This window comes from Thunnus maccoyii, chromosome 23 (assembly GCF_910596095.1).
Source record: "Thunnus maccoyii chromosome 23, fThuMac1.1, whole genome shotgun sequence".
NCBI classification, from domain to species: Eukaryota; Metazoa; Chordata; class Actinopteri; order Scombriformes; family Scombridae; genus Thunnus; species Thunnus maccoyii.
The window spans coordinates 13331287-13352304 of NC_056555.1; the positions used below are offsets into that span (position 1 = coordinate 13331287).

Consider the following 21018-nt stretch of genomic DNA (forward strand, 5'->3'; position numbering starts at 1 on the left):
GATTGTTAATCATCATCATCATCTATCACTAGAAATGTGTCCACATACATACAAACATTTCATCATAGACCTTCTTAAGGTATAACGAGCACACAGAGAATAACTCAGGTGTATCTCAGTTGCTTCATCAGATATTCCAGTAATCAGTCTCAATGCTAAACATCTGTTTCTAAACTTTCATTGTACATGTGACTCATGTCTTTCTATCAAAGCCAGGCGCGCGGTAGACACTTTAGCTGAAAGTATGAACTTCACGAAATGCCACAAAATATAACAGACATTGAAAATGAACATGTGGAATGAAGAAAGAGATGAAGGTGAGAGTGATGGGAAATGAAGAGATGACAGAGGATATGATGTGGTAAAACCAGAAATCTGAATACTGTAAACAATTAAGTGATTAAAGAGTAAATTGGATAAAGAATTACATGAGTTGTTTAATCTGATTACTGTAAAACCCCACTGAAAGTGGTCAGTAATCAGATTTTTCCACTACCATATTTCTTCTATATTTATCTGAGGAATCTATTGACTGATGTGGAAGCTGCTGCTTTAGCATGCATTTCAAAATAAATATGGGAGACACATGGTTAAGCCTGTTTACAAAAGCCACTAAGTGGAATGAGAACATAGACCAGATCTATGCAGTTTGCTAAAATAGCTGAGGGCTAATGTGTTAGATTCAGAGACAAGTGTTTGAAATGATTTATGTAAAAATTATGTAAAATTGAAGTTTATCTGAAAAGCATTAGGAGGCTCGGCCCGCTTGCCCAGATAAATGTTTATTTGCCAGAGTTGTGTTTCCCCGAAACTCTACAATGGAGGCAACGAGTGCAAAGTTAGAACAACCTAAACTAGACATAAGTACAAGAATAAGACCCAGGATGAAACATACAGTGAAACTCCAGTATCAAAATCAGAAAAAAAACACTATTTCCATGTACTGTACATGCCATGATTTTTTTTTAAACTTTGGTAATAACTTGTATGTTCGAGGACTTGTCCTGTAGTGTGCAGTTAACAGCTTTGAGCCAAGAAAAACACAAACAAACAAACAAACAAACAAAAAAACCCCAGTCTGATTCCCTGGTGTGACGGTTGTTAACAGCAGCATTGTTTCACGGTGGCCATGACTAATGTGTGTGTGTTTTTCAGTGTGAGGGTGAAATGAGCAAAACAGATATACACACATTCTGGGGGTATGAGACAGGACCCCCCAAGAGACACACACACATACACACAGATAAGATATACAGTACACACACACTTCTCCTTAGGGAATTACAAGATTTAAGTGCAGAGGAAGCATGTTAAGAGGCCTGGTGTGTGTGTGTGTGTGTTGGTAAAGTGTATTTAATCCCAGCAGTGTCTGTCCACACCCTGCGCTCTGTGGCCATTGTCACTCAACACACACACACACACACGCATGCATGCACATACGCATGTGCACACACACACACACACACACAATCAAGAGCTTCAATGGCAGGATCCTTTCACTCAGCGCAGTAACATCTTTATCTCTCTGTCTGTCTGTTTGTGCTTTACATCAACTCTATAACCAGCTTCTCCCTTCACCATTTAGATTCAGGTATTGCAAATATCCATCTGATGCCGTGTCAGGTTTCAACTTGCCTTTGATAGTCGATACATTTAATTCAGACAGAATGCAGAGTCCTTTGTCTCTCTCTTTGTGCAGCGTGGAGGTTGTGTGTCAGTATGAATTATGCCAATTTCATATAAAATATTTATAAAGCACTCTTTGATTTGTTGGCAGCTGTTTTTTTTTTTTTTTACATCTGCAATCATGTTAGCTAACTAGTGAAACTAAACAAGCAAGGTTAAACTGACTACAGAAGGTGACAATTTGAAGTCTCTTTTTTTGATTTGTGGCCATAAAGCATATGTGAAATAATAAAACATGATATATTGAAAGAAATATATAAACATATAAACATATAAACATATAAAAGTATGGACTTCACCTCCATCATGTCAATGTTTTAGCTTGTCAGCTTGTCGTACATCGTAGCTTGTATGCTGTATTTACTGCACCAAACAAAGTGACTGATGTTGTCTTGTTGTTTGCATTTTATCTTTATAATGACTGATGTGATAACCTGAAACCAGGAATTGTACCCATCTCAAACACTCCAGTAATCTGACAGCCTTTCTCAGCTGTCAAAACCGTGAAAAAACAAGCTGCAGATAGGCTGCTTTTGGGACATTGACAATATTTGAATAAAACATATAAAACACCACGTATATATATTCAACATTCATTATTCAGTTGCTCCGTGTGTTTGAGAATCCTGATAAACAAATAAAGTGAGTACATGTGGGTGTTTTTCATCAGAAAAAAAGGAAACTATCTTCACATTCTTCTCTAGCAGAATTGCTGCAGCAATGAAACCTGACAGTAAATCAAAGTATCTGTCACTTCTCATTCTGAGTCCTTACCTTATTTACTATGAACACAAAATACACACACACACACACACACACACAAAAAAAACTACAGATTTTTGGTATTCTCTGTTGGTGAGTTCATAAGATGCTAAACCACCTTCACGGCTCACAGCTGCTCTTTTCTCCCTCTCTCTCTCTCACACACACACCATTATATATCGTATGTGTATGTGCATCAACCCCTACAGTACTTGCAGAAACACTTTATGACACAGAAAACCAAGCATATACAGAAAACACGCACTCATGTAAGGTCATTATCAGAGTTGTAAATAGCTCTAGTTACTGTATTTTCCAGTGAGGACGTGCCAGTAGGTTACAGTCCATTACGAAATACATTACTGAACATTTCCCTTTAGGGCAGAGAGGGAGGTAGATGGAAAAGGAAAGAGAAGCAAATAGAAAGTGATGGAGTTAAAGGCTGCAGGGACCCTACACATTACGCATTTTAAAACGCCTCCGTTGCTGTACGTTATGATGTATGCTGACAGTGACAACGCAACAAGACGCTCAACGAGCACATTATTTCTCCGAGACTGTTGTGTAATATGACAATATGTGAACACGTCTCTCTGAGATCTGGCTTTACTGCTCTAAAAACATACTCAACATGTGTGCAACAGCTGTTTTCTCACACTTTTTAATCTGGACTATTCTGTCAAAAAGCCTAAAAAAAAAAAAATCACTGTCCACACTTTCCAGACCTGCAGTGGAGCTCTGCGGATCAAATACAAGACAAATGAGAAACAGACAGAAAGAATGGAAGGAATGATGGCGATATAAGGAAGACATTTAGGGAGAAATAACAACACCAGTGCTTTCTTTTCCTTTCCAAGAACTATTTAATGGCTTACAGAAAAAGAAATATTAAAAATAAGACTGATTTTACCCCAAAAATAATATTATAAAATCAGAAAAAAACCCTCCTAACCTCTGAAAGTCTACACAGGACTTTAAGTGTTTGAATTTACTGATTTTATTAAGGAGTACAGTATGTATGTACATTTATGTTTTTATTGTATTACACTGCCTGCTACAGCAAACGTATGCTGTGTGTGTTTAATGACTCCGTGGTGCTTTTCAGTGCCTTACTGCACTATGAAACAATCCCAGAGGCGACATAATTTTACACAGCACTGTGTGTGTCAGGGTGTGTGTGTGTTTGTGCGTCTTTATTAGCCTCCTACGCCTGCCTACCAGACTCTTACTGTACTATGAAACAACTCCAAGGAGAGACATTTAGCTAGCCTCACTGACTGGCTGCATTTTTAAAAAAACCTTCTATGGCCACATTATATGGAGGAATCAGGATTTTTCTTTCTCCACAGTTACCTCTGAGACATGTGCACACAAGCATTCACATGCTGTATATTTGACCAGGAGCAGCTTCTACAGAGCGGGTTTAGTTTCAGTGCAGAAGACCTGACCAGGCTACTGTATCGTTAGAGGTAACTTTGCAAACGAAGCGTTCACAGCAGTCTGGAGCTCTGGCTTTTGACTTGCATGGAGCATATTTACTAGGGGTGGGTTAAAAATTGATTTACATAAGAATCTTGATTCTTATCTCCTATGATTCTGTAACGATTCACAAATGTCAAAAATCGATTTTCTAAATGTTGGTTAATAACAGGAGGTGGAGCTCAACTGCTACAGAGTTATCTTATAGTTCATCTTCAAAAATGCAGTGGTTGCAAACATTTTTTTATTTAATGACTCAATAATTACCTTTGCGAGACAAACGTGAACTTTCTACACCATCACCTAGAAACTATCATTAGTGGACAGAGCAGTGAACTCCAGCAGTAACAAACCAGACCGGCTGACCAACACACACTGCAGCATTTAACAACTTAAACCAACTCTGAGATGAAGAAAATAACTTGGTGCTCAGTCTGTTTCACCTCAAAAACCCTGCGCCCACTCAGTGTCTTGGACAGCGATGGCTTTCCCTGGAGCTAACAGTGCAGCAGAGAGGCTGCTCTCCACTGCTGGAGACATGATGTTAATAACACAGCAGAGCACTCGTCCTCCCCCTCATTCTGTTACTGTCATACAGGCAGGAGACTGCAAGATGCTTTAAGATTAATGAATTCATTAATGAATGCAGTTAACTTTTTAAAATAAAAAGGCTGCTAATCATTCATCTTAATTGCCAGTTATGTTTCATGTTGTATTTCAGTGAAATTAGGACACCAGTCAATGGTTTGGCACACAGTATACTGGAGCAAGAGACTGAAAATAGTGCCAAGAATAGTGTCAAGAATTGATTCTGAATCGAATCGGACATCCAAGAATCGGAACTGAATCGCGAGATTCCCAAAGATTCACAGCCCTAATATTTACATACGTTCACCAGTGCACAACTTTTGGACCTTGAACCATATTTAACATAGACATCTGACATCATAACAGTATAAAATGCCCCCTTAAATGAACCACAATATTGATCTACTTATTAGAGATAAAAAAAACATTTATACCTCTTCATTGTCTTTCTTCACTGATGCATCTAGTACCTCTGAAGACTATTAAAAATGCAAAAATACCATAAAAACGTCCTCAACAATGCTGTGTGTGTGTGAGTGGAGTACTACAGTTGTTTCTGAAACAGCACAGAATCCTCTTGTAGGAAAGAACACAATCACTCACTGTTCAGATGTAATGTGCTATGGCGAATTACCCACCTTACACACCAAGAAGAGAGTGCGTGTGCAACTACTCATGAAGACAGAAAAAAAAAAAGAGATGGAGTGTCAGTTGCGTGTGTGTGTGTGTGCTGGTTGACCCGCCTCTCTCAGCAGGGAGGTGCTACCGCTAATTAATAACCAGGGTCAAACTTAGATCCTTTGGCGAACCTCTGGGCCTTTAGCATCCCAGTGGGAAATCCCAGTGGAGGAACTGAGCTGAGCTAAAAGCAGCATGTGCTACTCATATGTGCTGCTGCCTCCATTGACCTGACAGCAGATCAAACCAACGCACTCAAAACTTAAAGCTGTTTCTACTTATTTTAATATATATATTTCAATGATGTTATAGGAACAAGTGGCATTATTAGATAATCAGTTAATTCCACTAATGTCGACATGTTTAACAGACAAATATAAGAGTAAAGTTTTGAGTTTTTTTCACACTTGTCTCAAGAAAAATTATATTCTTGATGTGATGTGTAATTGATTAAAGTGTTGGCAGGGTGTTTTTGCTTGACTCGATGGTTGTCACGCTTGTGCTTTTGAGCCTTAAAAATACTGGGAACAAAAGAAAACAATACAGGAGCGGGGGAAAAATGGTTTTATCATTCCTGACTTTACTTATTCTGTATGTACTGTACATGTTGGCAAACCTTTCTTAAATCATCCACTGCATCACACATGGAGGTTCAACTGAGAAATTATAAGGTCATGATAAAGATGAAAGATCACGATTGACTTATGAAGCTTCCAATAAGAAAGAGAACGTGATGCATTGGAAGACAGGAGCATCAGTAGTAAAGATACAGATGTTAGGGAAAAAAGATAATGGAAAAAAATGTGTTGGAATTTAAAGAGATGAAGGCAAAATATGAGGAAAAACAGGACGTCCAGAGAAATCATTAAAAGGAATTAATGAAGGTGGAAAGAAATAATGATAGATAGATAAAAATACACACACATAAACTAGAGCAGAAAAATGAGGACTGTGAAAGGAATGAAGTCCAAGCAATATTAAGAGAGGATGAAAGATAAATCGCAGGGAAAAAGAAGAATTTCAAGACTGAATGATAATGAAAGAATGGAAGAAAACTGAACGAATGAAAAAAAGAGGCTGCAGAAGAATCACAACACCAGAACCAGATCACGAGCTCACGGATGAGACAGATGTAAGAAAGACAGGAGACGAATGACACGATGAGCACAAACGTGATCGGATCCAGATAAAGAAGACGCTCACCCTTCTGTACAAAACGGCGAACTGAGGGAGAGAAAGAAGGCATGTGATTGGCTAGGCCCAAATGCCCTCCTCATCGTCCTATCGGTTAGTTCAGTCCAACGGCAGCGTGAGTTCGGAGAAAGCAGGAAGTTAATTGTAGACAGACATATCAAGTACAGAAAGTTTTTTTAAATATTATCTGGTAATAATTTAAAGTCGCAAGTAAATGTTACATCCAAAGATGGATATTTGATTAGCTGGAAAGTCAGACTTTCACTTGAACCTAAGAGTTGTTAATGAATACAATAGTTAGGTGTAGAAATGTTATTTTAGAGCATGCTCTCATCCACCAAAGAGTCGTGATATCAGATTGAAGGGGTGCGAGGGCTGTAGAACTACATTTAGAGGTTTATCCCAGGTGAAGGCTCTCTGCCCTGGATAGAGGACTCACCTGGTCTGGGGAGGGCTTGTGATTGTTGGGTTGCTCCGAGTTGGGAGATGAGACTTTCAGGTGGTCGTCCTCGTAGTTGTCCGCCATCAGCTTCATCCTGTTTTGAGTCTGCAGAGAAAAAAAAAAGAATTGTAAACTCTCTTTGATTTTTCACAAGCCAAGACGACGATAAACGATTGAATATGCAATTAAGCAACAGGAAAACAACATTTGCCTTTAAAACAACGACACAGGCAGCGTGTGTGTGTGTCAAAAGGGGAAAGCCCTTGCCTCACATTCCTTCAGGAAGAACAGAGGACAGTTTTGGATGACTGCCATGAGCGTTGCCTTTACTAACACACATTCTGTACATGTGTGTGTGTGTGTGTGTGTGCATGTGAGAGAGAGAGAGAGAGAGTGAGACAAAGAAAGTCAAGAATGGAAAGCAAGAAAGAAATGAACGTTTGTCTGGTTCTGCTTTTATGTTAAGATAACACATGTATGGTATTTTTCACATTTTGAACAGCGCGCACACACGCAAACACGCTCACGGCCCCTGACATGCCACCTGTTGTGTAGCTTGCTAACTGGTGCAGAAAAATAACAGGCTTGTTAACTTGCCACTTGAGGAGAGACAAATATCAGGCTACACACACACACACACACACAGAGTCACATATGCAGAACTCTACTGTAAATCACTGCATGTAAACACAAAGCACATGCACTCACAAACTGCAATGCACACACTTCCAGTCCAGGAGCACATTGTTGTACAAACATGCAATAACAGTATGTTGACTTTTGTCTTTTCCATTTCCTCCCCTGTCCTTTCCTCAATCACTCTCATCTCTCCCCTCCCTGCTCCTCTTTCTCCTCCTCCCCCCTCCCCCCCCCTTTCTCCTCCTCCATTAGCTCCACATGTTATACTTCAAGCTTTACAGTAGGCCCGGAAAGAGTGAGGGAGTGAGAACGAGAGAGAGAACGAGGGAGGGAGGGAGTCAGTCTACATCTGTCAGTCTTGTACAATCTAAATCCCCTTAGCCTCTCACTGAGCCCTGCAAGGAACAGGGGCTTAAGCGGGCCAGACTGAGGTTTTGTGTGTGTGTGTGTGTGTGTGTGCGTGTGCATGTGTGCGCGTGTGTTTGACAGAAACATAAAGAAATATGTGAATGCCAACTTTCATATGTTTGTTTGAAAGCTAAGTGAAGGACTGCCTTTTCCAGTGTGAGTCTGTGTATGAGCTAGAGATAGTGGCGCAAAATAAACGTATTTCACTCGGTGTGTGTGTTTGGGACTGTATAAGCTTGTGTGTGTGTGTGTGTGTGTGTGTGTACATAAGTCAAGTTGAAGAGAGCCTCCCCTTGCGAGCATACATACACATTATTCATTTCCTTGTTTTCTAAAGACAGTTTTAAAATAAACACACACATATATTTAAAACAAACATGGAAAGTAAACAGTTCATCTTGAAACCACATTAGTGCATAACTGAGTCCCTACTGCACCTATGAACACACACACACACACACACACACACACACACACACACACACACCCCGACAGCTGGAGAATGATGTTTATTTGTCTCTGTGTATCTCTTCTTCCTCTCCTCTCCATAACGTCCTTCAGCAAGTAAACCGCCACCGTTAATTCTATTTATTGACCATCTATCCCGCAATTTCACTTTTTCAACCGAGTTTATGTATACAAGCTTTTCTCATGTTCAACCAGAGATGACACAGCTGCATCACAATGCTATTTCACTGTGGCTTCAGAACAGTAAAAATCCTGTTGGAGGCACAAGTTTCGTTTTAAAATAACGTCAACATAATACCACTAATGTCAATATGTGTCATTAATCCACCTTCATACTTGATTAAAGTAGACAGCCAGTGTAACAAACAACTCTGCTCTGCTTGGTGTCCAAATTAAGCGTTCGACTTGTGTTGCAGGGTCACAACTCCTTGACTAATTTCCCCAGCATTATTATCACAAACTACACAAAGCTGGTAGTGTTGAGGCACTGCAGAGGTAGTGGTAGAGTGAATAAAATCACCTTCACACAATGCTTGGAGCACCATGTTTTACACTGTGAACACAGAATGTGACAGATAATGGTGATTCAAAGTCCATTATCAAGGTTTTGGAATTAATATTCTGCTGAGGATTTTATTTGCACTGGTGCAACGCTCACCTTTGTTTCACTTTGACACGCAAATTTGCATGGTCAGAAAAATAGAAACCATATTGTCTTGATATGTCTCCTTGTTGAACATGTCACTGTGTCCCATTAAACTGCTTTGTATAATACTCAGTATTACTCGCATAGAGTGTTCACGGTCTATGATGCCTCTCCTCGTTTGTGGTTTAGTGTGTGAGATAATGTTGCAGGAAAAAGAGGACAAGTGTGACCGAGTCTTAAATCCTTTCACCTAACAAGTTCATCTCAGCTATCTTACACATCTTTGGAGTACTGTCAGACATTACTTCATGGTTGTTACACTTAACTTGCTGTCAGTAACAAAACACCAGCACCCAACATGGGGCTCAAACCCACGACCCTGCGATTAAGAGTTTCATGCTCTGCTGACTGAGCTAGCCAGGCTACACACAAGACTACAAACATGGGAGTGATGGGTTTCTGGGTCTGACTCTTCCTCTAACCCAAATAAAAGCTTAATAGATGAAGAAGACGGTGGTATGTTACACCTAATAAGAAATAATATCATTTAGCTCATAGAGGAAAGAATCCTTTTTAATGAAACAGCCACAGATGTATTGGGATTTTCATGACAGACCTCAGTCAGCATTCTGTAGTCAGTGTCCATCATTCACAATACCAACAGCTGTAAGGGGAAGGTGATTTAACAAGGGGGGGCCACAGTTCAAAACTCCTGCGCCCAACGTGGGGCTCGAACCCACGACCCTGAGATTAAGAGTCTCATGCTCTACCGACTGAGCTAGCCGGGCTTTTCACAAGACAGAGAACGTGACAGGTGTGGATTTCTGGGTCTGACTCTTTCTCTTACCCAGACAAAAAGTTAATACATGTAGAAGACTGTGGTAGATTACACCTAATAAGAAATAATACCACTTATCTCCTAGAGCAAAGACTCCTTTGTTAATGAAACAGTGTGCGTCCTGTATGTGAACTTCTACAACAACCACAGATGTCCTGGGATTTTCATGACAGACTTGAGTCAGCATCCATCATTCACTATGCAATCAGCTATAACAAAGGTGATTTCATAAGTGGCTACAGTTCAAAACTCCTGCGCCCAACGTGGGGCTCGAACCCACGACCCTGAGATTAAGAGTCTCATGCTCTACCGACTGAGCTAGCCGGGCTTCATGACTCATGTAAGACTGACAACAGCCAGGAGGGAAGAGGGTCAGGTTTCCGGCTCTGACTTCCCACATGCCATGCAAAAGTTTAACAGATGAAGAAGACTATGTTAGTTTAAACCTCATAAGACAGAATAGCATTTAGACCATAAAGCCTTTTTCTACTGAAATACATGTGTATGCGTGTATGAATGAATAAATGTGTCCTGTGTGTGAACTTCTACAAGAACTACTACAGATGTCCTGTTTTCCTGACAGAGGACATGATGCATTAAGATACCTGAGTTAGGGTTCTGTAGTCTGTGTCCATCAATCACAACTCCAACCCTTTTAAGAGGGTGATTTCATAGTCAAAGCCAAAACACCAGCGCCCAACGTGGGGCTCGAACCCACGACCCTGAGATTAAGAGTCTCATGCTCTACCGACTGAGCTAGCCGGGCTGCACATAACAAAATAATGGGTTAAATTTTCATTCTCTTGTCTACTCACTTTCTGCTAAAGCTACAATATGTTTTTTTTACTTTTCTGTGCTCTTTGCATTTTTAATTATGGTGTTCTTTCCTCATTTAATTTGGTACGATCACTAATGTTGTTGCTTAAAAAGTGAAACCAAACACATGAAGTAAATTACTTTTTGGAGGCAGAACTCTGGGTGGGTCTGTAAAACTCCCCATGATAGCATATATTGTAACACATTGATCTCAGCTGTTCTATACGTCTTTGGACTGTTGTCAGACATGGTATCATGGTCAGTAACAGTTCAAAACTCCAGCGCCCAACGTGGGGCTCGAACCCACGACCCTGAGATTAAGAGTCTCATGCTCTACCGACTGAGCTAGCCGGGCAGTGTACCTCTACAGAAAGCTTCTCCCTTGCAGAAAGGACATTGCAGCAAGTCATGATATATAAACATAATGGCAGTTCAGCCTAAACAGTAGATGCTATGTGTGTGAACTTGACATGTGCTTTTTTTGCTGCTGGGTACCACAGCATATGCAGCACCACATCATCTACTGCTAGCTGTAAGCAGTAGAGGCATGCTGCTAAGAATAGGTGATTTCATAAGGAGCTAGAGTTCAGATCCCAAAACACATGCGCCCAACGTGGGGCTCGAACCCACGACCCTGAGATTAAGAGTCTCATGCTCTACCGACTGAGCTAGCCGGGCTACTTTAGGACAGAGAGAGGTACCGATTTCTTCCTGTGTCTCATCCCCTCCGTCTGTTTCCCTGCCACACTCATCTTTTTATCCTTTCCATATCTTGCTCTCTTTATCCTCTCTGTTTCTCTCTGTTCTGTGAGTCATTCTTTAATCACCCCACTCCTTTCTTTCCTACATGTTTTCCCTTCATCAGCGTGTTTGGCTTTGATTCGGAGTGATGGATGTATGAAGAAATGAATAATGAATGAACAGCTGAACAAATGAACCAGCTCCTCCTAAATTTGGAAAGAGAAAGATTTGGGGAAAGAAAGAAAGAACAACAAAGGAGGAGAGATATGTGGCAGAGTTAAGTTGAAGAGGATAAACTGTGTCGAGATGCCTGATGACTGATCTCTCTAACATAGCTTTTCTATGCCCAAATCTCTCTACCCTTCTGCAAACACACTGTGTCTGTCTTTGTCCCCTTCTCTCTTTCTCCTCATCTTAGAGATTTATGAATCTCAATAATCCCCAAAGTTCCCCCCTCCCTTCCTTTCTTTATTTCTCAGCTCTCTCATACACTACTTTCTATGATTAAGTCTCCCAATCCTGTAACAAAAAGTACCTAACACTCTCCTCCTTTGTCTCTCTTCCTCTCTCTTTCTTTAATGATCTCAGCTTTTTTTTTTTTTAAACATTGATTCAAAGTCTCTTACTCCTCTATTCAGTCACAGTATTTTATTTTTCCCCTCTCTCTCCGTCTCTCCCTCTTGACTTTTGAGCTCCTTAACATGCCCTTGTATCCGTGACTAATTCTCTCTCCCGCTCTTTTCCTCCTTGCTCTCTGCAACATGTCCTCATTTCCATATCTTCCCCTCTACTCTCCTCTTTTCATTGTTCCCCATCTTGTTCACTGGTGTCTGTTGTCTTTTTAGTTCACTGTGGCAAAATTTTTGATCATGGCTTTTCTCTTAGTTTTTTTCCCCTATTGCTCTTTTTGCCCTTTACATTTTGTACTTATTTCAACAATCCTGATATCTGAAACACACATGCAACAAAGGTTTGGAGTCAGACTTGAACCCCTTGAACTTATTCTGTTAGTGACCAAGCTAATGAGCTTACCAATGGCTGCTTCCATAAAACTCTTTATTGCAAGAAATTATGTAAAATCCTGTTAACGATTATCTCTCCAACTACAGTAGTTCATCTAGCTTCTACAAGAAAATATTTAGCACGGAGTCTGTTTCATGGAAGCGATTTGCGAGCACTGCTGGTACCCAGATTGCAAATGCTGACAGTGCTCTGTTCTTACAAATGATTTGCGATCCCCACAGTCCTCTCATATGCTTATGCAGGGGTTGCAAATGGCCTTAGGAGCAGTGTTGCAAAATATTTTCAGTGAGAAGTAGCCAAAGCCTGCTTGAATAGTTGCTAGATGTCACTAGATGACGTCATGTGATTATTTGTGACGTCATAACGTAATTACATATATACAAGATTTGAAAATATCCAAGTAAAGAAGATGATGATGATAGCTATAACCTCAATTTGCATCTAAATCAACCTCTAATATTAAAAAACTGTTTTATGCAGGCTGTTGTATAGACTGTAACTGAAGTATCATGAATAAAGAGATGGTCCAGACACCGGAATAAACTCAATATTGTTATTTAAGTCTATTTTGATAAAACTAAATGAAACTTAAATTGTCGAGTTAAATCATTTAGAATGAAAACAAAGGAGAAAGAGTTCCCCAGTCAAACAATGGTGATCAATATTGGTCGTTAGGTACGCACATTCACAGCTCTTTCACGTCTGTATCTGGCTGATGATTGGTCCACTGAATGTGCTGCAGCTCCGTCCCCCCCATTGAACACAATCAGAGACCCAGAGCCACAATAGCACACATTCACTGAGAAATGTTGGCAACTTCAAGGAGAGGAGGTAGGGTCTGCCAAAGAAGTCGCTAGATTTGTCGCTAGCTGCTTTTTGAAAAAAAAAAAAGTTGCTAAAGGGGTCTTACAAGTCGCCAAATCTAGTGAGAAAATTGTTAAGTTGGCAGCACTGGTAAGGTGATCCTTAGAATACGTCGAATGTGTCAGAATTAACACGAGGAGAAATGATCTCACGTTGCAAGTCACAGCTTGCATGTTGCAAAGTTGGTGAAACGTGCCGCAGAACTTCCTCTCCTCTCTCGTCTGCCCTCTTTCATATCTAATTCTGTTGAACCCAAAACCCCTAAAACCATGAGTTAGAAAGGGGAGAAGAGACAAAAAGGGGATGATGAAGGGAAAGCAAGAAAAGGAGAAGAGGAAGAGTACTGCAAGGAGAAAATGAAGGAATTTAATAAATTAACACCTCTCCTTTTTTTTTTTCCAGTCCTCTCTCTGTCCTATCCTAATTTTCCTCTCTGGCCTTTCTTTACATCTTCCCCTTTTTCTCTAATTGTCAGGAATGCTGACCTCAGCTCACTTGTTTCTGGGCCAACTCTCTCTTTTTCACTTAATCTAATCATCACACCATTATTTCACTCCTCCTCCCTTACTGTTCCCTTCTTCTTCTCCCCTCCACCCCTCCCTCCATCAATCCTTCCTGCGGGTCTGCTGTAACCCGCTGACAACGGACAGAATGAGAAACAAATGAACATGGAGTGAAGTGAGGGGGAAAAAACTGCTGAGTCATGGTTGGAAGAAAATTATTTCATTGTGATAAGGCTCCGGGGAATAATAGATTAGATTATTGTTTCGTCTTTCCCTCCAGTGGTGAAAGGAGATCTTTGTTGATATCCGTGCAATTATCAATAATGGTAAGTTGCTGAGTCATGGTTGGACAAGAACCATTTCATCATAATAAAAAAATTAGATTATCCCCCCCCCCCCTCTTTCTCTGTCAAGACGAGAAAGTTGTTGATAAGTAGAAAATTACAAATGACAATGAAATTGACTGAGGGGTAATTATTTCATTGTGATAAGTCTCTACGGATGAATAAATTAGATTAGAGCTACATTTTTCCACTTTTGTCAGTAAGAGGAGATGTTCACAATGAATATAAACAAATAATAATGAACAGTGAATTCTGTAAAGAGGAAGAGAGACAACTGAAAACTACATTATATTAATTTAAGAGTGAGGACGTACTGTACCAATACTTAAGAAGTGTTTAGACTTCCATGCACATGTAAATAAATACCAGTAAAAAATCTGATTTTGAAGATGAAAGGGACTCCTTTATTATTTTTATTTCTGTCCTGAAAACTACAAAAATGATTTTACATCTAGTTATGTCTGAATGAAAGCAATCACATATCCTTCCATCTGTGTATGAACAAACAAAACCCCCTTTTTTTTTCTTATTCTGGGTTACGAGCAGCTTGTGCGTATCTTAGCAAGAACACACTTTTACATCCTGTTTCATAATTCACAAAGTCAAGCAATAATTTTCACAGGATTCTAATATTTCAGAGGTTTAAAGTGTCAGTGGAAAGTGTCCCCACCACAAACCCTGGCTATGTTTTATAGTAGAGATTTAACCATCAACTTTGATGGTTAAATCTCTTTTTGTCCTTTTTTGGGTTTGTGATTAAGTGCTAGTTTAACCACTGTGTCTTTTCTCATTTTTTATGCCTATGAAATGTCATTTAAGACTTTGACAAGACTTGGAAAATATCAAACCATCATTTTATAGACCTGTAGTATCCAAAGCCACTAATATAGGAAATAAAACTTGCCCGTATCGCAGCCAGGCCTCAGCCACACAGGTACAGAACAATGGCCAAGGCCACGGCCACACACACTCCATACACAACCTGTAAATGTTAACCACATGTGTCTCTTGAGAAAGTGTGGCGCATCCTTCCCCTTCCTCCTCTGCTCCCCTCCACTTCTGTTTTTCTCTATCTGTCTCTCTCTCTCACATTCTGTTTTTGTCTCTGTCTCTGAGAAACTTATAAGTGAAGAGGAAGGAGACTGTGAGAAACATAGGAAGAGGAGCAGGTGAAGAGAGCTGAGATCGCCTTGATCTACAACCTCCTGCCTTCACTGCAGCTGGGGGTCAAAGGGCAAAATGCAGGAAACACTTTCAGGGACACACACATATTCCTTAACATACACAGATGTGTTTTGCGTGTTTACCCACTCTACATACACAAAAATTATTCTTTTCTGTCTTCTTGTTCCTCCATCCAATTATCCGATTTTTTCTGACTAAAAGTGCTTGTTTCACAGTTCCGTCAAGTGTAGAGTTGGAACAATTAGTGAACTAATTGATTAGTTGATGGCCAGAAAATTAATCGCAATGATTTTGATAACTGAATAATCGTTTTAGTCATTTTTTATGCAAAAATGTCAACATTTGCGGTGGCAGCTTCTAAAATGTGGGGGTTTGAGGCTTTTTGAGTGTTTCCCCTATATTCATTTTGCAGTGGCACACCGCTGCTGCAGAATTATGAGCGCCACTGCTAAAACTTCACACGATCATTAATATCAATGGGCTACTAATGATTTTGAGTCATCGACTAGTGCATCAAATCCCAGAATCCTCCCTCTCCTCATTCTTCAAATGACATCTATGTGAAAGGTACTGTTATAAGAGTAGCGTAGCTCCTTTAAGGAATAGGGCAGTATGCAATGTGTGTGCGCAGCGAGTGTGTGGTTGAGCGACGGTGTGATGGTGAATGCGAGCAGAGCGGAGGAAAAGGTTAGCAGTAAGTTGTCAATCTGGCAGTAAATGTACAGTACAGGCTACAGTGTGTCAGTTAATAAATGCTGCAGCTTCTCAAGACCAAGACAGGCTCATCTATTGAAGGGATTTGGCCCAGAAGTTAGCAACAATACATTAGCCTAACCTGACCAGGCTCATTTAAGGTGGACTGACCTTTAAGGTGGACCAGATATTCTCATTTTAGGGTCAGAGAATGGAGAAATGTCTGGCTGCTGAGCCCAAATCAGGATCCTGTACAGTATGAATTTCCAGAGAGCTGAATGTTTAATCACTTTGGTTGGTTAATACACTTTGATTGGATCCTGCTCTTACAGCGGGGTACTGTAGCTGTACAGAATAGGTTACTGTGGTGTTTCTAACCCCAAATTCACACCAGACATGAGACATCAGAGGTGTGTAAGCGCTACTGAAGCTTCCATCTGTTCAATTCATACTGACTCTGACCTCCAATCGCCCGACTAGTGGCAGACGCCCAAAACGCTCCAGAAACACTTGTTGTACATTAGACACACGTAAAAAATTACACTGCTTTCTGTTAACATATGCTATATTTGGCTTTATAGCAAACAAGTTTACAGCTCATCAAGTTGTTGATCTAAATTGTAAATGAGTAAATTGTTTGTGCATCAAGGATTTACTTTACCTTGTCATTTCATTCTCCAACTTTGTTTCTGTCTGTCTGTCAGGGAGGTTATTAGTGTGTGTGTGTGTAACACTTTAAAGGAGTGAGCTAAAAATACTACACTAGCCTCAGCTCATACACTGCACACACACACACACACACACACATACACACACACACAGACATAGACACACAGACATATACAGACGGGAATATTGAGGAAGTCTCGGCTGTGATCCATCTTTCAGGAACTGAAAATTATGACACCACAGAGAGAAAGACAGACAGCAAGAGAGAGAGACAGACCAAGAGGGGAGCAAAACTGCTCACACTCTTGAACATACACACATACGCACATATGCACATATACACACACACACACACACACACACACAGCAGCAGACAGTAGAGTCTCTGTGTTGTCAGTAACCACCTTCGAGACCCTGAGGTGTCATAAAAGACTTCAAATAGGATGGCGAGAGAGACGTAGGGATGAAGGAGGAAGAGAGAGGAGAGTGATACACGTTATTATGACTTCATTTGACACAGCTACTCTCTCCCCTCCCTCCCCCGCTCCTCTCTTAAACACGCACACACGCGATTTTTTCCCCTTCTTGTGCGTGCAACATTTTATCTTATTGAATCCTTTGAGCCATTCTCGATCCATTAAGTGGATTTTTGGCAATATTCAATAACTGCAAATCTCTCGCCACAAAAGAGTTGTTGCGTCTTATCTATTGAGGCACTTTTGAGAATGAAAACGCCATTGTATTTTCAAGAGTAGCAGTTTAATTTCACAGTTTGAATCAAGGGAAATTAAAGCGAATATGAAGCTCTCTGATCTTGCCACGGCTTTTTGATATATTAGGTCTTATCATTGTGTCAGTGTGTTTGGTATTTGGTGTGTATGTGTGTCTGTTGGCCCCTTGTATGCTGAAATAAAGAGTTATGTAGCTAGGTGGGTTAGAGGCTAGACAGACGGCCTTATAAGCTAGGCTCACATGTGGCTTCGACTCTGGACCTTTTCATTATTTATTACTAATGGTGATCTTGAAAAACCATCTAAGAAACAGATATAGAAAGATGGAGAGAAGTACAGAAGGAAGAACGGTGAGGAAGAAACTCACCAAACTCCCAGTTGGCTCATCCGCTAAGGGGTTGGTTAATTCACTAGACCCACGAGAACCTTTACTGTGTGTGTGAGTGTGTGTGTCTCTGAGTGTGTGTGTTTGTGTATGTGAATAGACCTCTGTGTGGAACCACAGAGGCATTTGGTCATGTTTATATCCTTGTTTTTGGCCTGGGTGAGTGTGTACATATCGGTGTGCGTTTGTGTGCAAAACTCTATAAACATGTATCCATACCAACGGAGTGACGTGTAAGGTGTGTGTGTGTGTGTTAGTGTTTGTGTATCTGTGGATAGAAAATTTAAATAAATACAAATTCATATACAAGTGTTGTCACCAGAGATTTGGAGTGGATTTGAGCTCTGTGTGTGTTTGTGCGGTGAGTGTAGGAGGGGAAGGTTAATCCTAAATTTACCCTTAGTGGTCGGAGGACTGTGGACGCACATCTGGTTTCTCTTTGCCTCTCTTGTTGTCTTTGCTCCCCTCGTCATCGCCATCCTCACCTGTGCTCTCCCTCTTTTTTTTATTACTCCTTTATCCACTTTTTCTTCTCTTACCTCCATTATTAACTTGTACGCACGTACCTCACCTCACCCTCCCGCTTCATCTCTGTACTCTTCTTCTCTCATTTAAATGACTGAACAAAAAGCTTTCCTGGTGTCCACTTGGATGCCAAAGTTTGTTGTGTGTGTGTGTGTGATTTGTTGTGCATAATCCTACCTGCTGTTTGAGCTGTTGAACCAGACTATCCTTCTCCCTCTTCAGAGCTGCCACTTCTTCCTGGGTTTTCTTCTTCTTGGACGAGGAGAGCTCCAGCAGGGCGATGTTGGCATCTTTCTCGCTTATAGCTGCCAGCAGCGCCTCTTGTCTGCGTAGTCAGAAAAAGTCAACTTTGTTAGCAAGACTTTTAGAAACTAACAACTTAATTACTTTGATTTAATTAAAGCTACATGTGGTGATGTTGCACAATGATGACGTTAACTGCAGTGAGAGGTAACTGCTTGAATTTGACAGTTTTTAAAACAAAGAAACATGCTGTAAAAGACACTAGTGAATGCTGGTTCAGCTTTTTCTTTCTCACACTGATACTATAGAGACAGTTTCTATTTTGCTTTTTGTTTCAGTTAATCACTTTTGAAAGTTTTGGTTTAATTTGCCCAGTTCTGAGATATCTGTCTCTATAGTTTGTTTATGGACTCAGGCATCCTGTTTATGGAAAGAAACGTCACTGTTTAATTTTTAGATGTCATTTCATAATGCTGTCAGCACCACAATCTGAGTTCCATTCATCTCCCTGTCATTGGGGTGGAGGAAGAAAAACTCAAGAGAGTGATATCTAAAAATCTGGACAAATAAAACCAAAACTATCTGCACGGCCAAATAGCAATTTGGGTTAACCGACCTAAACTTTTTAGTTTTTTGGTGAACCAATGGCATGTCAACAAGTGGGGAAAACTCCTAAATCACAAAATGGAACAACATTTTGTGATTTAGGAGGATAAAATTGGTGTATTTTACACAAAGATAGGTCATTCCTGGTGGTTGAGTATGACGCATACGATGTCATCAAGATGTTCCTGCTTTGATCAGGGCAGGGTTGATTACTGCATATCCTCATCCTTTCGCTCTCTTCCTTGTTTCTTATCTTTCAACACTGTCTTCTGTCCATAAAAGCAAAAATTGCATATGAGTATCGTTTAAAAAAATGACACAAAGATTGCAGACCTTATTTCATCCTATCTGCAGGAAGACTTACACTAATCTCTTTCTAATAATAATAAACTTGACTGATAGGGAGACTTGATTTCAGTAACATAGCAGGGAGCTGGCAGCAAGTCAGTGCATCATTCATGGACACTTCAGCAAAGTGCGCATTGCCAAAGCGGTGGCCTGCGTACAACTTACTGTTGAAGAGAAGATTCATGAGGCTACCTGGCTTCCAACAAAGCACATATTTAGTGTTTGAGCCCAAAGCTACTCAAATAAGCAATCGTATTGTGTTTAAACTTTATTTAACTACACACGTATACATGCCTCTGACTGTGCGTCCGCACTACTCTCTAGTCTCTGTCTTATTCCTCCAGATCTCTCGTTTCTTTCTCTATCTCGGTCCCTTGCCTGGATGGTCGGGCTGACAAATAGCATTCCATGTGGTCGGGAAGCAACAAGCCGCATCCCATCCATCCCATCAGCCTTGGGTCTGGCTGAGCCGCCTCCGAGGACACCCAAGGCTCAGAATTCTCGGAATTCTGCCCGTGTCCAAAGAGAATCTAAATCATACCGTTTTTTTCCCACAATCTCACAGGGCTCAAAAATTGGCCACACGCAATCATACATACACACAGAGATACTGAATTGCATATGAGCAAACAAATATCTTTCCTCTTTGTCTCTCTGACTCTCCCCTCTATATATGTTGCTTTTTTGCATTCAGCTGTTACTAATAAGTGACTTTCAACAATGGAAATGAATAAAGCTTCTTGATTAAAGTGTTAAATTCACTCTGTCCTCTACTTATCTCTGTGTCCCCCCCAACGTATCAATTCTACTGATATGCATGTATGAAGATATACACATACAAACATACAATTATCCAGATACACCCAACAACGCAGACTGACCCAATGACGCAGAGACACATTACCATTTTTTGTTCATTTTCTTTCTTAACAAACAATTACGCTCTTTTTCTCCCTTTCTTTATCTCTACTCTCGCACACACAGAGATACAGTGGTGCAGTGAGGAATGCAGTGATGAGAGTGTCTAAATGAAGACAGATTACATGTTTGGACTGTGTGAAGACCCACAGATTATTTGGTCAACCTCACTGACCACACTGTCAGTGTACAAGCGTCCCATCATGCATTTCCACAGCAGCAATCCTGACAGGGTCAGGAGTCGGAGGGGTTGGTAGATCGATTCCCTGAGCAAGTTTGGCCACTGTCACTTTACTGAACCACTGACAGCGGTGATTAGCAAAAGCCTTTTCTGAAACTTAAATGATATCTTTATATCATACAATATGAGATAATACCTTTATATTTCTCAAATGTATCTGGAGAGAAATGACAAAATCTAAAAGAAATTTGTTTTAATAACACCAAAGATGAGACCAAGATGCACACTTTCTATTTCTTTGACTGTGTGGAAATCAGATATTTTCACATCATGAATGATGATCAAAGACACAAAAACACAAGTCTTGCAGGTAAGACATGAGTACTTTTTAAAGAGTACAGTCTAGACTTGCTCT

At 40.4% G+C, this 21018-nt stretch overlaps 1 protein-coding gene and 5 non-coding genes across 9 annotated transcripts in view; all 6 read right to left on the reverse strand.

The window, feature by feature from the left end:
• LOC121890551 (ELKS/Rab6-interacting/CAST family member 1-like) overlaps positions 1-21018 on the reverse strand; it is a 139249-nt gene that overhangs the window by 18241 nt on the left and 99990 nt on the right. For all 4 annotated transcript variants that reach the window (XM_042402950.1, XM_042402949.1, XM_042402952.1 and 1 more), the window contains 2 exons: positions 18485-18632; positions 6827-6934 (listed from right to left, as the gene is read on the reverse strand). In XM_042402950.1, the coding sequence (XP_042258884.1) occupies positions 6827-6934; positions 18485-18632 (256 nt within the window). The remainder of the gene's footprint in view (positions 1-6826; positions 6935-18484; positions 18633-21018) is intronic.
• On the reverse strand, positions 9706-9778 carry trnak-cuu. Its single transcript has one exon. It is a non-coding gene; the product is annotated as a tRNA-Lys (tRNA).
• On the reverse strand, positions 10084-10156 carry trnak-cuu. Its single transcript has one exon. It is a non-coding gene; the product is annotated as a tRNA-Lys (tRNA).
• Positions 10522-10594, reverse strand: trnak-cuu. The gene has a single exon. It is a non-coding gene; the product is annotated as a tRNA-Lys (tRNA).
• trnak-cuu lies at positions 10927-10999 on the reverse strand. Its single transcript has one exon. It is a non-coding gene; the product is annotated as a tRNA-Lys (tRNA).
• On the reverse strand, positions 11250-11322 carry trnak-cuu. The gene has a single exon. It is a non-coding gene; the product is annotated as a tRNA-Lys (tRNA).